This window comes from Vulpes lagopus, chromosome 13 (genome assembly GCF_018345385.1).
Source record: "Vulpes lagopus strain Blue_001 chromosome 13, ASM1834538v1, whole genome shotgun sequence".
Lineage (NCBI taxonomy): Eukaryota > Metazoa > Chordata > Mammalia > Carnivora > Canidae > Vulpes > Vulpes lagopus.
Genome location: NC_054836.1, coordinates 4,279,441 through 4,296,659, shown reverse-complemented (window position 1 = coordinate 4,296,659; position 17,219 = coordinate 4,279,441). Strand labels below are relative to the sequence as shown.

Here is a 17,219-nt window from a genome sequence, read left to right as displayed (position 1 = left end):
CCCTTCCCTGTCTTCAGGGGTGGGGTGGGGTGGGGTGGGGTGGGGTGGGGAAGGCACCTGTAGTAATTAGGCTTGAAGGGCCCATTCTTGTTGAGTCCCAGATACTTGGCCTGTTCATCTGTCAACTCTGTCAGGTGGGCATCAAAGGTGGGCAGGTGTAGGCTTGCCACATACTCATCTGGAACAGATCACAAAAACCCTGGTATAAACATTCATGCCTCTTCTCTGGCTGTTCTTTCCAGGCTAGGCCTTAAAAAGTTGGAAGACATCTTCTAATTCCCAGAGCTGAAAGAAAAATGCTCAACTGGCTCACTGGCCCAGAATTCTAAGGAGTTGTTGCTTGAGCTTCAAGCTGAGTGTTGTTCAAAGCCATAACGCTTCTTTCTTACTAGCTGTCTTGTCCTTAAAGCTTTCCTTCTCCCCAGAAAGTTAAGGGAGATATGAAAGAAGCAATATCTTTAGCATCTTAAAAAAAAAAAAAAGATGGGATAGCAGGGGACTAAAAAATGAGAAACTTGAATTTTTCTTCTGTCTTAGACTCTAGACTTTGCGTTACTCTGGAAAACTAACACCTGAGGATATTAGAAAGGAATTAGAAAGGAATCTAATAATAATACCATACTGTTTGCTTTGCTTTTAGGATCCTTAGTTCTTATGGGTTTCTTTTACATTCTATTACTTGAACACATATTATTCAGAATTTTATGTCATTTTCTAAGTATTTGTTTGGTCTTCTTAACTTCATTATACATTCGGTCAAAATATAGACTGTTCTGTTTCTTTTATATCCTTCCAAAGGATATAGTAAAGAGAAAATATGTCAATTTCTAACAGTTGCTATGGATCTAGGGCTAAAGCAAAACAAAACCAGAAACTGATTTATTCCCTGATCTTTGCCTCCAGAGTTCATAACATACAGTATCAGGTGCTTGAGGCAGTTTCTTTAAAAATTCAAGACAGTTTAATGTTTCTCTTATATGAAACACCCACATAACTAGTCTTAACAGAAGTTATTCAGTCTTTCCTTTGGCCTGGACAACGAGGTCAGAGTTAGAAGATGTAGTATGAAGAAGTCTTCTTGGTCTGAGGAAAGCCTGAAAGGGGCTATGTAGCAGCCTAGAAATGTAGTAAGTCAGATGTCACAAAGTAGAAGAAGAGTCTTCTTTCTTAGGGGAAGATTTTTGCCTCCTTTGAGATTCTTGCATATAAGATACTTTAAGACAGAAAATCCTTAAAATTCACAGGCAGGTAAACCAAGTCATAGCAAAATGTAATGATTTCACTAGGGCAACTCATGGGAAAAATGTGATAAGCCAACTAGGAATGGAACCTAGGAATCCTAACTCCTACTTTGCAAGATACAGATATATTTTTTTCCCCTATCCATAAGAGATTTAGTGCCCCAAACTTCATCTAGCCTCTGACTCTGAACTACATTGGTAAGGATGGGAATGGAAGAGTACATGCTTACCCATTTTCTTGGGCAACAGGTAGACATCCTGCTTATAACGACCCTCGGGAGCATTGTAAAGCTCTATCAAGGCAAGTGCCTAGAAAAGTAGAGAAATGGATGCTGATGCACCATCAAGTGAGACCGCGATGGTCTAATGACCCTCCCCAGCCCACTGCCTTCCCGCTCTGGTGGCCCTACCTGAGTAGTAGCGGTGATTGAGAGCACAAAGGTAGGCACTGTGGAGCAGCTTAGGTTCAGCAGACGGCCCTAGAGAGCAAGGGTTGAGAGACAGATGGGTTAGGACAAAGTCTCTAGCCTTTGAGGAGTGAGGGACGAGCATGGCTGCCATTTCCCAAACACATCCCAAATACCATTGCTGGACAGAAAGTGGGTGTTCAATAAATAGGAATGAATTGATTGACATTTAAGTGGAATTAAAAGGTTGTGAAAAATTTGATGAGGTAATAGATAAAAGATCTCTGGGATTATGTAAAAAGGAATAGAGATGGTCACATGATACTGGGCTTATGCCAAGGAAGGGTATATTTTTCCTGAATTTTCTACTTACTGCAACAGAATATCCTCCCTCTGAGGTATTGGCATTCCTTTAGAAGATTGTTGTAAAACAAGGATGTAGTCAAATCCAAGGGCAACCTCTCCAGGTTGTAAGGGGAGATACTTTTGAATTTAGGAAGCTGTGATAATTTCTGTGCTTCTTCCTTAGTTTGGTTCTGAATTTAAGGATAGCCTTTTCTACTGGGTGACTCAGAGAATACAAGGACTAGAGAGAGACGACTGGAGAATGTTTCTGAGAAAGCCTGACCACATTTCTCCCCCCTCAAACTTAGTAGTCAAAAATAACTGTGGTGCTTGTTTTTATAATCAAAATTACTAGATGGGACCTCCCAGGACAACTGGAAATAAGTAACCAGACAGCTGGCTAATATCAAAGCAATTAATGAATATTTAACAACCTGCCCATCCCTTCCCTGTACTTGTGAAGAAATAATCCAGTCCCTTTACAGTTGCCCTAGAGTATTTGAGAAGGTGAGATAAGGTGAAAAAAGCTAAAGAGAACAGTAAAGATACTTGAACATAAATTTAAGGGTCCCTAGGGGAAGATGGTATTACCTTTATATTTTCATATTCAATTTCTTTAATTAAAAATAAGGAAAGAAAACTGACTGAAAACCAAAACTTGAGAAAAGTATTATTATCCTTATTATTTTGGTACTTTCTCTGAAGAAGAGAAACTGTCAAAGTCAGAATAGGGGTGTATCAATATTGCTGTCAGGAATCTAAGACTAGGGAAGAGAAGATTTCAAGAAAGGAAAAGTGGCCAAACGTTGACATAGAAGGCTAAGTGGAATGAAAGTGAAGAGTAAGTCTGAGACAGAAGAAGCCAGGGCAGGGAAATATTAATTACACAACCAATATATAGCTAGGTACCATACTATACATCTGGCTCAATTCAGAGGAACGATCACTCAAAAACATGGAATCTATCAGCAAAGATATGACCTTCTCAGAGCTTGCCTAAGACAGTTTAGTAACCGTCAAGAATATCTGCTTTGTGCTTACTGATTAAGCCATCCCACAAATGACATTATCTCTTTGTAATAAGCATCACTCAAAATGGCATTGGTTCTATCCGTTAATTCTTCCACAGTAATAGTCATTATCTGACTCAACCTGTAGAGTGACATAGAGAGACAAGATAATTGGAGAAAAGTAAGGAACCAAAATAGTTTCTAATTGCTGAATGAAAAGACCTTTCACAATTAGATGTAAAATCCACTGGTAAAGTAGTTAAGCTTGTGCTAAAGAGGAGTTGAAAATTTAAGAGAACATGCGGAGGAGGAGACCTGGTATTGCAGTCTCTGCCACTGGGGGTGAATTTTGCTTACCAATCTCAGGTCTTACCTCTGCCAGCAGTACTATCCTCTTGCCATCAGGCCATATTACATGGTCAACTTGGGATCTCACTCGCTCCCAGGTCAGTTCTGGTGTCCGCAGACTTGCCTGCAACACAGATAGCAAGCACATGATCAGCCATGACTTGTCCCACTTTGTGGATGAAAAGATGTTGAAGGGAGCCATTTCAAATAGCAAGTTGAAAGGAGCAACCAACATGCCAGATGGAGAATACCTGTCCTGGGTTGGTTAGGACTGTTCCATTTCAGGGAATTTAATCTTAGGCCCAGCCAGGGAGGGATCACTCAGGATGTCATTCCACAACATATAGTGTACGCCCACTCTCTGCTGAGCACAGTAAAAGGTGCTATGGGAAATACAAAAGAAACCACAGACATGGTTTCTGCCTTCAAAAAGCTCATAGTTTAGCTGGGAATACAAAACAATGCATATGTGAAGAGGAAAAAGCCTTTACAATACTTATAAAGCAACATGCAAACAAGTGCAAATTAATACAGAGCAAACGGAATACATAAGTGCTGAAGAGAAACAGAAAAAAAGAGTATCAAAGCTAAGAGGAATTTGTTAGAGAAGGCTGATTGTCCTAAATATAGCATGCTGGGGCCCAAAGGTTCTGCCTTCATGTCCTCATGTTCCAGGTTCCACCTTCTCAATGATGGTGGTTCACTCTAAAGTTACAGAAGCTTTGTGACCTAAGTGCAAATGTGAGGTAGCCTTTAGAGAAATGCTTAATGGTAGAGTAAAGCTCCCAACAGCTCACCCTCCTTCCATTTCTGTATATTGTATATTCCGAGAACAAGAGAAGAAATGTTAAGTTTATTAACAGCAGCAATCAAGTAATGGTCACAGGGTTTAGATTTAAGATAACAACTTCCTTTTTCCAATAGGCTATGCCTAAAATAGAAAGGGAATCCATATTCTGAAACCATCCATTGGCTTAGTTGGTAAAATTGAGAAGTTCTGCCAAACAGTAGTTTTCAGACAAATAGAGAAACACTTTAGTTACACAATAATCATTTGCTGAATACATATGATCTTCTAGGCAATATAGTAAAGGACACTAGTTTTTTTTAAAGATTTTACTTATTTATTTGACAGAGAGAGAGAGAAAGTATAAGTAAGCAGAGAGGAAGGCAGAGGGAGAGGGAGAAGCAGGCTCCCCGCTGAGCAGAGAGCCTGACACAGGGCTCAGTCCCAGGACCACACAATCATGACCCAAGCCGAAGACAGATACTTAACTGACTGAGACACGTAGGTGCCCCAAAGGACGCTATTATAGATGAGATTGTGGACCATCCCTGTCCATAAATGGTAAGACTGTGAGCTATTTATGGACAGGGATGGTATCATCTTTTCATTACCAATTTAGTGGAAAAGGCAGACATAATTATATTTCAGTATATTCAGGACTGTATTTATGATCTAGACCATTTTTTAGACCATTTATTAGGTAGATGGGAAATATAAAATGTTTTGAGATGTCAAGTTTCATAATTTAGTTCAACCTTACCTAAAGAGCAATTTGGTAGTAGCTAACAAAATTTTACACGTACCTAAACTCTGACCAATCAGTTTCACCTTTAGGGCTTCATCCTATAAGAACACTTGCTCAAGTTCAGAAATAGAAGTGCCCCAAAATGTTCAATCCAGTGTTATTTATAACAGCAAAAAATGTAATTTAATAAGGGAATGGCTAAGTAAGTCTAGATAATCTCATACAATGGAATATTATGCAATTCTTATATTAAAAAAACGTAGATTGGGGACGCCTGGATGGCTCAGCAGTTTAGCTCTGCTTTTAGCTCAGGGCATGATCCTGGAGTTCAGGGATCAAGTCCCACATCGGCTCCCCGAGGGGAGCCTGCTTCTCCCTTTGCCTATGTCTCTGCCATTCTCTCTGTGTGTCTCTCATGAATAAATAAATAAAATCTTAAAAAAAAGAAAAGTAGATTGTGTTAACACGAAAACTATTCATTATTGTTAAGTGAAAAAATAAAGTTGCAGAATAATATACTATAATATCAATTTTGTAAATGTTTTACACTTCCTACTTTAAATATATTTATGTTACTTGAATTTTTACACTAAGCAACTATTACCTTAAAATTAGAATTAAATTTTTAAAAATAAACAAACACTGTAAATAAAGTTAAAAAAGAATTTAAGCAAATAGACCACTTTGGGAAGTTAAGGATATAAGGTAAATCCCTTAGCCTTTAGAAATAACAACACAGAGGGCAATAACCATGTAGAGCCAAAAGATATTCCTTGGTGACACTGGTATTTTTTTATTGAGATGACAGAACTCAAGTTCTCAGTATCTCACACTCTTAATCTTCCAGAGGACAAGGAATCTTGGTGATTGGGAGTAAAAACCATGATAAAAGGAGTCTCCTATCTTAGGAGGTCTTCCCTGGGAGAAAAAGATATGGTGGAATCAAGGAAGGGACACTTCTTATGAACATCACGAGTGTGCTTAGAGCACTGCAATGGCTGTGGTGCAAGTAAAAGACCTGAGGGCAGTTAAAACAAGGTTTCAAGAGAAACTAAGTTAAATTATCTCTGGCACTGTTCATGGAGCTCCCATAATCTAATAAGTTTAAGGGACAGTTACACTCTTTGAGAGAAGGACTTCCCATGATCTGCACAGTTTTATAATGGGGTGTCTCCTGGATGGCTCAGTCAATTAAGTGTGTGACACTTGATTTTGGCTCAGGTCATGATCTCAGGATCATGAGATCAAGCCCTGCAACTGGCTCCTTGTGCAGTCTGCTTGAGATTCTTTCTCTTCCTCTCCCTTTGCCCCTCCCCTTGCATGCATATTCTCTCTCTCAAATAAATAAATATTTAAAAAATTTCTCTTAAAAGCATCCCAATGTCTTTTCTGTTGATTTATAATCACTAAGCAATCTATCAGGAAAAAGGTTCCTTACTAGGTTGCCAAACAAGGTGTATATCTCATTGTAAATTATTATGCTTGCACAAATTGATTTTGGACAGTGCATATCAATTTTTTTCAGGGAGAACAACTGTGGTTCTAGTCCTGCGAAATGCAGAGTCAATAGCAAATCTCAGGTTCTAATTCTTTTGCTGGCAAAAACTTTTAAAGTATGTATACATAATGGTTTAGCCACTTGAATTGTGAAGCTTACAATCACACAGGCCATCTATGTGATGCGTATGAGTAAGTAGGTCTGTTTTCAAGAGAAAAGGAAACAACCAAAGAGAGACATGGCCAAAATGCAGGTAAAAGCACAATCCCTATCACAGGTTCTCTAAGTATTCACAGCATTAATATCTGTCAGAAAAAAATGCAGTTTTCTAAGTGACCAACTATTTTGATGAGCTATTCCTTCCTAGAAATGTAGCAGTCAACATCTCAAGGTTAGGTAAAATTCCTACAACACTCCCCCCCAAAAAAACCTAAAAACCTTACATTTTTTATTGCTAAAAATATCTTGAAAAAAACAAAAATAAAAAAATAAAAATATCTGGAAAAATTTACTAAATCATTCTCCTTCACCGTTTCACTCAGATAACTTACAGAGACTTTCCTCTTTTTTCACTCTCTGCATCCAAGCCATTTAGGAAATCCCAACTGACCTACCTTCACAATACATCACCTCCACTGCTTACTCATGTCATCTATCACTGGAAATACTGAAAGAGCCTCCTATTGTCCCTATCACTACTCAAGCTCCAGAAGTGTTTTCTTTATACTTTCTTTCTTACACAGCCAGAGTAATCTGTTAAAACAAATCAGATTTTGTCAGTCACCTTGTCAAAACTTTCCCATTGGAATGGCTTCCTTAAAAAAAAAAAAAAAAAAAAAAAAAAAAAAGAAGAAGTAATCTCTATATATGCCTAACACAGGGCTTGAACTCATGACTCCAAGATCAAGAGTCGCATGCCCCACTGATTGAGTCAGCCAGGCACCCCTGGAATGCCTTCTAACAGCTTCCCTTGTACCTAGAATAAAATCTGAAGTCTTTATTGGGGCCCACAAAGACCTACATAACCCACTATCCTCCTTCAGCTGCCTTATTCTCATTCCCTTGCCCACCCTGTTCCTGCCTCAATAACCTCTTTCCTGGTCCTCCAACTTCAAGCCTATTTCTACCTCAGCGTCTTTTACCCACCATTCTCTCTGAATAGAATGCTCAGATGGTTTATTCCTTCAATTCATTCATGTTTTTGTTCAAATGTAATCTCCTCAAGGAGACCTTCCTTAATCACCTTAACTAAAATATCATCCTCAATGTCCCCACCTTGCTGTTTTTCTTCAATACTAGGCACTAACTGATGAAACTATCTATTTGTTTATTGTCTGTGTCCTGCACTAGAATATAAATACCACAAGAACAGGAATGCTTTTCGCTATTTCTTTAGCCCATAAATATTCAGCACAAAGCAGAGGAATTACTCAATACAGATTAAATAGTGAATGAACATTCTGGTTTAAGTTACTAGTAGAGTTTGCTATTTCCTTAAATTTCATTTTCTATGCCCTGTGACACTATCATCAAAGGTTGAGTAACTTAACTTTCCTGAAGCCCTTCTGAGTGAGCCTCTGCCTTTCTGGACCATTTAGTTTAGTCATATACCTTTTCCTAAGAAGAGCACAAAGAGAATTGAGACATAGCCCTCGGCTATCAGTGCCGGATACTGGGAGCTACCTAGCAATTCCTGCAAAACTAGGTCTAGTACCCACAGCAGTCAGATCCTTTTCCTTTTAAAATAAAAGTCATCTTTTTATAATAGAAGTCAGATTATTAGAAATCTGACAATTGCATCCTATTTCTCTCAGAATATAATCAGGAGTTTATAATACCTTATGAGACCCCATAAAATCTGGCCCATTCCTTCTCTAACCCCATCTTCCACTTTTCCCTGCCCCATGCTCATTCTGCTCCAACCTCATTGTTGATCCTCAAACAGATTTGGCACACTCCTGCCTCAGGGTATTTGCTCTGGCTGTTCATGAAATGTATGTATGTATGTATGTATGTATGTATTTATTTATTTATAAGATTTTATTTATTCATGAGAGACACAGAGAGCTGAGAGACGCAGAGGCACAGGTAGAGGTAGACGCAGGCTCCATGCAGGGAGCCCGACATGGGACTTGATCCTAGGTCTCCAGAATCAGGCCCTGGGCTGAAGGCAGTGCTAAACCACTGAGCCACCTGGGCTGCCCTCATGAAATGTTCTTTACCTAAAAATCGATTCATGGCTAATTCCTTCAAGTCTGTTAAACATCACCTTCTCAATGAGATTTATACCTTGATCCCACTACTTAAAATTATAACCTGACACTCTTGATTCCCCTTATCATGGTCTACTTTTTCTTTTTCCCATGTGCTTTTGCCTTCTAGCATACTATAAATTTTAATTATTATGTTTATTGTCTTTTTTCTCCTCAAAAATGTAAACTCTAGGAGGGCAGGAATCTGTGCCTGTTCTGTTCACTGACTCCAAACATCCAGAACAGCATTGGCATATGCAATCACACAATAAATATTTATGATTGAAGGTAGTCTCCTGGCCTTTATCCTAAGAGATTACTTATGTCTGGATTGCCATCAGAATTTGAAGCTTACCTAGAAATCATGAGGAGGTAATAGTACAATGTACAGGAAAACAAAACAAAACAAAAACTGGACTAGAAGTAAAAAAATCCTGATTTTTGTGGTCCAGTTTCATTTTTGGATCACTGTACACGACTGAACAATGGACTTTAAGTCTTTGTTTTCCAATTGAAAATCGAGAATAAGAATAATGCCTTGTGGGATACTCAAGAGGATGAAATGAGATAAAGTAAAAATATAAAAATTACATGATTACATTTGGAATTGTTTTTATTTAAGAGCTGGAGGATTTAGCAGAGAAAATTCCTTCCCTCTTCCCTTACTCAAAAAATTTCTCTTTAGAGCTCAGAGATGACTACTTCCCTTAAGCTTTTCCCATTTGGGGGCTCTCTAAGCAGATTAATTCAGAAAAGGACAATCATGTGCTAGATAGTTTTAAAAATGTTAATATCTTTGACTAGTAAAAAGGCAGTATGGCACATAAGTGAAACTTAATAAAAAAAAAGGGGGGGAACCATTCAATATTTAAATTTCAGTATTGAAAGGAGAAATTAATTATTATGAGCAAAATAACCTGATAAAACAGAATAATGGAGCCATGCCACTCAGAAACCTCAAGAGTAGAAATAGGCTTTGCTCGGTTGTTTTTCCAGCTATTTTTAATAACAGAAGAATAGAGCAGAGTTAAAAAGAGAAACCATTTAAAATAGATATTATCCAAAAGACTCTCAATATATCAACTGATCCTTACCTGGCAATGCTGAAGCTCAATCAGAGCAGCCCTCAGGGCAGATGAAAGCATGCTTTGCTTGAGCCATATACCCAGAGAGAAATACAGTTGTGCCAGAAAAATGCCATAAAAATTTAAAACCAGAGTGAGAGTCACACTGAGAGATACTTTGGTAAGTCTGAAAAGAAATAAATAACACTTCTATTAACTATTACTTGGGCAACGTAGTAGGACCACGTGTTATGTTGGATTGGATAATTTTAGGGTGAATATAATCAAATTAGAGAACCAAAGTGATAGATAAAATGGCTTACAGTGTAAGTAGATATCAAGCATGGGTGGAAGAAAAGACTCGTTTGAAATGACTGAGAGGAAGAAGTTTTATGGTATCCACAAGCACAGGTCATAAGGGCTAGTAAGTGAACAGACTATGGACAGCTCTGCTAGGACAGTCATATTTAGGATGGCTTGATGACTCTTCTCTTTCCTTTTCCAGTTTATATTTCTTGGGAAGGAGAGAAAAAAGCCCCCAACAATGAATTACTTAATCTTACCACGTCAATCTCCGTGTTGGAATGTCCCATGTTACAAACGATGCAGCTATTCTTCATACGGTCCAAGTGCTCTCTGGTTACCACATTCTTGTTACCTTAAAAATAGAAGAGATATCCACATGAAAAGAAATGAAGTTGGACCCCTACCTCACATCATATGTGAAATTTAACTTGACCTAAATATAAGAGCTAAAACTATAAAACTCTTAGTAGAACATAGGAATAAATCTTTGTGGTCTTCTGTTAGGCAATGTTTTTTTAGATATAACACCTAAAGCGCAAGCAACCAAAGAAAAAATAGACCTGTGCTATAAATGATACTACCAAGAAAGTGAGAAGACAACCATGAATGGGACAAAATATTTGCAAATCATATAACTGGTAAAGGATTTGAATCCAACATTTATAAAGAAGTCTTATAACTCAATAATAAAAGGACAAATTACCCAATTTAAAAATGAGCAAAGGATCTGAAAAGACATTTCTCAAAAGAAGTACAAAAGATGTGTCAATGTGCACATGAGAAGATATTCAACATTATTAATTATTAGGGAAATGCAAATCAAAACTACAATGAGGGGTGCACTGGCTCAGCTGGTGGAGTGTGTGACTCTCCATCTTGGAGTTATGAGTTTGAGTCCCACATTGGGTGTAGAGATTATTTGACAACAAAATCTTAAAAAACAAAATCACAATGAAACACCATTTCACACCCCCTAGGACGGCTATAATAAAAACAACAGACGATAACAAGTGTTGGCAAGGATGTGGAGAAATTGTAACATCCATGCATTCTTGGTGGAATTGTAAAATGGTGCCGTCTATTTGGAAAAACTTGGCAATTCCTAAAAATATTAAAAGTAGAGTTATCATCATATGATCCAGCAATTCTAAGGCATATATAGGCAGATATATATTCACAAGGGTGGGAAACATGTTTGTAGAAAAACACTGTACACAATGTTTATAGCAACATTATTCAAAATAACCAAGAAGTGAAAACAACTCAAGTGACCATCAACTAATGAATTGATAAACAAAATGTGGTATATCCTTAAAATGAAATATAATTCAGCAATAAGAAGGAATGAAATATCAACACATACTACCATATAGATGAACTATGAAAATACTATGCTAAGTAAAAAAAGCCAGTCACAAAAAACCACATACTGTGATTCCATTGGTAAGAAATAGGCAAATCTATAGAAACACAGAAATTTGTGGTTGCATAGGGCTGGAGAAAGGTAGAGTGAAAGAATGAGGACTGACTTCTAATGGTATGGGGTTTCTGGAGTGATGAAGTCTCTGAAATTAGACATTGTACGACTTCAATAAAAACCAATGAACTATATACTTTAAAAGGGTAAATTTTATGATATGTGAATTATATCTCAATAAAAAAATTAGGTGATGGTGATGACTGTATGACCCTGTGAACTGGCTAGAAAATATTGAATTGTGCACTTAAAATGAATGAAATGTATAGTTTGTGAATCACATTCCAATAAAGCTATAAAAAAAAAAAGACATGAAGGGAATGATGGGAAGCAAGAATAGCTTCTTATGGTCCTTCTTCTCTGCCCTCATCTCAGCCCAAAGCTACAAATATATTTTTATTCTCAAATATTCTGATTTTCCTCCTCTAAAATATAATTTTACAAATAAAAACTAGTGTTCTAGCAGTTTGTGGTCCCATCATCATAAAGACAAAGTATCTCAGTCCAAGGAAACTAGCCATTTCTGCATATTTCTCGCTAAAACTCCAATCTACTTCTTTGGGAATTAAAACAACTACCTTTCCTACTTTTGCTAACTATGCATTTTGGTCTAGGCCTCCTGCTTTAATTGCAGAGACCAAGAAGAAGTAGACATTACTTTTGGAGGCAAAATAAAAAAATCAAATGTACAAATATAAGATCTGGCTTCCCAAATAAAACTTATCTCTAGTCATCTCCTTGGTAGATGGATGGAAATATAGAACAGTTAAAGAGAAACTTTCCTCTAGGGATGACCTAGATGGTATACTTTTGGTCAGAGTTCTAAAGAGGTAGGAAGAATGTGAAAGATTGACTGGTTTTGTAGACATCTGTATCCGGCTTTTCAAATTTGGTTTTATTCAGAACATTTCCAATAATTTTTCACTCGTTTCATGAAAGTATTCCCAAGTGCCACCCCACTGTACATGTCAAAATCATACCTGTACAGGTGATAACAATATCCACTTGCCGGATGACCTCATTTAATTTCACCAGTCGAAATCCATCCATACTGTAAAAAGAAAGCATCATGAATTAACCTGAAAATAGGCATTTGGAAGCCTTTTGCCACAGAACCTCAAAAGCTATGACCAAGTTCCTTCGATACCTACACTGTCACTTCTTGATATAGCTATATTATTCTTAGCAGTGAAAAATTCAAACCATCTCCTTAGTTCATACAGGACAGAAATAAAGGTTCCTTTGCATCACTGCAACTTAAATCTTCCTAAAAACAGGGAGCCAGAGGTTACCATTAGATTCCCAAACTGAGTTTCTAGAAAGTGCAATTTAGCCACTGAATCTTATCCCATTGAAACTACTCTCCCCAAGATCATCAACAATCTCTTGGATACCAAGAACAAAGAACAAAGTCCATGACACTGTTCTCTCCTGGTTTTCCTCTTACTTTTCTGATTGTTCCTTTCAATCTTTCAAGACTGGGTGGGTTATGGAGGCTACAGACACTGCAGCTCTGCAATAGTTTTTAGAAACTGGTATTTCCATTCTGCTGAGGATGGCAAGAAGCAATTTTAATAATATCTACCATTTAGTGAGCATTTATTATGTGACAGCAGTTCTATATTTTATGGAATTATATATTTATTATATGATATATAATCATATGTAACAATTATATAATTACTGAACTTTTGCAACTCTTTAAGGTAGGCATCATTAACTACATTTTATGGATGAGACAGGAACTATTTTTTAACCTTTTTTTTTTTTAAAGATGTATTTATTCATGACAGAGAGAGAGAGAGAGAGAGAGAGAGAGAGAGAGGCGCAGAGACACAGGCAGAGGGAGAAGCAGGCTCCATGCAGGGAGCACCGCGTGGGACTTGATCCCGGGTCTCCAGGATCACACCCTGGGCCGAAGGCAGCGCTAAACCGCTGGGCCACTGGGGCTGCCCCTATTTTTAAACCTTTAATTTTGAAATAATTTCAAACTTAGGAATTACAAAAATAGTACAAACTACCATATACCTTTCACTCAGAGACAGTAGATCTTATTTGGATATGCCTGATGTTTCCTCCTGATGCGAATCAGGTTATAAATTTAGGGGAAGAATACCACAGAAGTGTTCTTTTTAGTGCATCACATCAGAAAGGATCTGATGTCAACTTATTTCTTTTTTGATCATTGTTTTCAAAGGGAGAAGGGTTGGGGTGCCTGGCTGGCTCAGATGGTGGAGCATGCAATTCTTGATCTTGGAGTCTGTGAGTTTAAGTCTCACATTGGGCATAGAGCATACTTCAAAAAAAAGGAGGATTATACATGGAGAAGATAAGGAGTTACTTGTTCTTTGGCTCAAGGCATCTCCTCTTATTATTTCCACAGGAATTCAAAATTTTAGCTTCTCTGATAGTTTCTGCTTCCTCAGAGCAAAGCTACTTGATCTTTAAAAGAGAGGAGCTTATAGTTAATAGCAGCATCTCTCAGGACATGGGATCCCCAAGATAAAATGTGGCATTAACCAGGCCGTTCTTTGGCGACAATTACAAGATCTCAATAATGATGGCATAGAGGAAAAAGCTAGTCTCTTTTGCGTGCTTACCAGGCTTGAAGAGCACAGATGGGATCGATCTCAGTTACATACACAATAGAGCCCATGGCTTTTAGAGCAGCACAGCACCCTTTCCCCACCTGAAGAGGAGAGAAAGTACATATAATAAGGAAAGTCAGTGAGAAAACAACATCTCAAAGCTTCTGGTAAACGGTACCCCATTTTCCGCCCCCAAAAGGAATTTCACTGAATAGATTTATGCTTGGGGAAAAACAAGAAAAAACAAATAAATGAATGCAGTTCATAAACAAACTCCTAGCCCCTGTTTAGCACATGCATGTACATAAGAACACCCACATTCACAATTTATAACCAAAACACAAGCTAAGAGAACAACACTAACAGTGCACTGGAACAAGCCAGAAAATCAACTTAAGAAAAAATGGCAAAAATGCAAAGGGAAAAAGAAAGATTGTACTTTAACCAGAGGGCCTCTAAAGTTACCTTTTTCCCCACCTAGAGAGTGGTGAGTGAATGTATTCTCACATTCATTAAATTAAAAAGTCAAATATTAAAATATTTTACCAAAATAACATTTTATACACCTAGGAAGTGACAAAATTAAGCTTTACCTCTCCATAGCCACAGACCACCACCTGCTTTCCACCAAACATCATGTCTGTTGTCCTTTTAAGTCTAGGGGAAGAAAAACCATTAAATCAGAAAATCTTCTCGTTTCTCCTTTAAGGTTAGATTGGGTCCCTTTGTTTTTATGTATGTTTGTTCCATTTTGAAAGAAAGCCTGGTTTCTATGTTATCTAATAACTAGAAAGAAAGGTTGAATAAAATATGTATTTTCTCACTTCATGCTATCCAATCAATTCCATCTATATGGGAGGGCTCTTTCTCTTTTTTCCTCTTGTCTTGGGAGTGGTACAGAAGGGAAGAAGCTGTAGACTACAAAGTAACTTTTAAGTAAAAAGCAATATATATACATTTGTTATATAGTTTTTGGAAATAATAGAAGAAAAAAACATTTTTTCACTTAGGAGGCAAAGCTCTAGCTTAATGGAAACATTATTCTACCTTATTGAATGAGACAGGAACATAAAAGAAAACCCTGATAAATGAGTGCTACATTTAGTAGTGTCAGAAGGGCCAACAGCTCCCTCATTAATTCCACACAGAAGGTAATGGGCAGCTAGATGGAGAAGAGCTCTGAAACCCACCAGTACTGACATGAGATAGTGAGCTTGCTGGGGCTGATTCTTTCTCAAAAATGCTCTGCTTCTTTGTCTCTGATGCTCTATGAAGCTAGAAAAAATGTCCTTACTGTTTTTAGAGTCTCTTGGAAGAACTTGTAGGAATAGGTTCTGGTTTCAGGAATAGGTTCTGGTTTCTCCTTGGGTTTAGCCAGTGTCCTTTCTCTAGGAATCATTTCTCATTAGGCAGAAGAAAGTTTTCAACTAAAACTAGCCTATTCTGAGATAGACAGTTCCTACAAATATTTGTGACTCTTTCTATTCACTTACCCTTACCTCTGCTGTTGAAAACATTCTATAAATGCCCCAAAGGCAAAGTAGGAATACAGTCTTTTAATGATTTGACAATTCCTCAAAAGGAACTAGTACAATTCTATGAGCCCCAGTGCAACTAAAAAAATGTCAAACATTATTCAGCCATAAAAAAAGAATGAAATCTTGCCATTTTCAATGACGTGGATGGAGCTGAAGAGCACATGCTTAGTGAAATAAGCCAGTCGGGAAAAGACAAATACCATATGCTTTCACTCATAAGTGGTATTGAAAAAACAAAACAAATGAGTACAGGAAAAAGAGAGAGAAAGAGAGAAAGAGAGAGAGAGAGAGAGAAAGAGAAGCCAAGAAACAGACTTTTTTTTTCTTTAAAGAAACAGACTCTTAACTATAAACAAATTGATAGTTGCCAGAGGGAAGGTAGGTGGGAAGATGGGTGAAACAGGTGATGGGAATTAAGGAGTGTACTTGTGATGAGCACCAAGTGATGGACAGAATTGCTGAATCACTATATTGTACACCTGAAACTAATGTAACAGTGTTAACATAAACAAATATAAATAAACAAAATTTTAAAAATATATCAATTAAGGGCAGAAGCATTTCTTGTTGAGTGAAGAGAGTAAGTCTGGCTGGGCTATGATACTCAAAAGTCATGGTTTAGAATGGTCCTGGAATGGCTATTATAGCAAAGAAAACCAATAGATTATATTTATGAGCCTCCTTTGCTTTACTGTTGGGCTCTTCTGCCTCTCTTTCCAAAGGGATATCAGGAAAAAAAACAAAAAACAAAAAACAAAACAAAACAAAAAAAACCACAAAGGGATATCAGGTGCAAAGCTATTCATCAAAGCTATTCACGTAAGCTATAACTCTTTTATGTAGCCAGAACGAGGGACAGTCTATAAACACACTGATGGATTGAGAATTCACTTAAATGTCCAATCTATCTGATAATACTATTGGCTCTATAGAAGGATTCTAGAAAGAAGGGCAAGGAAACTAATGTTAAACACCAGGTTCTTACCTTATCTCATTTTAATTCTCACAATAACTCTATGATGTAGGTCTTACTGTCATCATTTTATAGATGAGGGAATAGGTGCAGAGAGGTTAAATAACTATTCTAAGACCTAAATGATACAGCCAACAGTTGAACAAAGTGAGGCCTTCTGGCTCTAACACCTGTGGTGTTGCAAACTGCCTCGGGTCCAGACTGGTTAATAATGTGGCCCACAGGCCTTTTCTTAGCTTTTCCATTAACCTAAACATGATGGAAACCATTTGGCTTGGCAATATTCTAAACCAACTTAATGGTTTCACATAGGGTATTACTGAGTCTTCTGAACAAGGATGAAGGAATATCGAGACACAAGTGTAGAAACTGCAACTGGGCACTAGAAGAACACAGTATTTGGTATATACCTAAGTAGATTTTGTCAGATTTATAATCCCTACAGATTTGAAAAACTGGCTATGCCTCTGGGATTGACCCTTTGCTCACCTCAACTTTCCAGATGGCCAGAGAATTAAATGCTGGTTGGAATTTTAAAAGTGGTAACATGATCTAGAATAGGAATACCAGGAGCCCTTTCCCAAATCATCAAAAATACTTAGCTGTTTATGACTTTAAGTTACTGACTTGCAGTAACAAA

The 17,219-nt window shown here is 37.5% G+C and overlaps 1 protein-coding gene across 6 annotated transcripts in view; it reads right to left on the bottom strand.

Moving 5' to 3' along the window:
• Window positions 1–17,219, bottom strand: part of AHCYL2 (adenosylhomocysteinase like 2) — a 164,225-nt gene that overhangs the window by 3,635 nt on the left and 143,371 nt on the right. For all 6 annotated transcript variants that reach the window (XM_041728101.1, XM_041728102.1, XM_041728103.1 and 3 more), the window contains 8 exons: window positions 14,662–14,725; window positions 14,081–14,169; window positions 12,461–12,531; window positions 10,261–10,355; window positions 3,377–3,475; window positions 1,652–1,720; window positions 1,472–1,550; window positions 58–178 (listed from right to left, as the gene is read on the bottom strand). In XM_041728101.1, coding sequence (XP_041584035.1) covers window positions 58–178; window positions 1,472–1,550; window positions 1,652–1,720; window positions 3,377–3,475; window positions 10,261–10,355; window positions 12,461–12,531; window positions 14,081–14,169; window positions 14,662–14,725 — 687 coding nt within the window. The remainder of the gene's footprint in view (window positions 1–57; window positions 179–1,471; window positions 1,551–1,651; window positions 1,721–3,376; window positions 3,476–10,260; window positions 10,356–12,460; window positions 12,532–14,080; window positions 14,170–14,661; window positions 14,726–17,219) is intronic.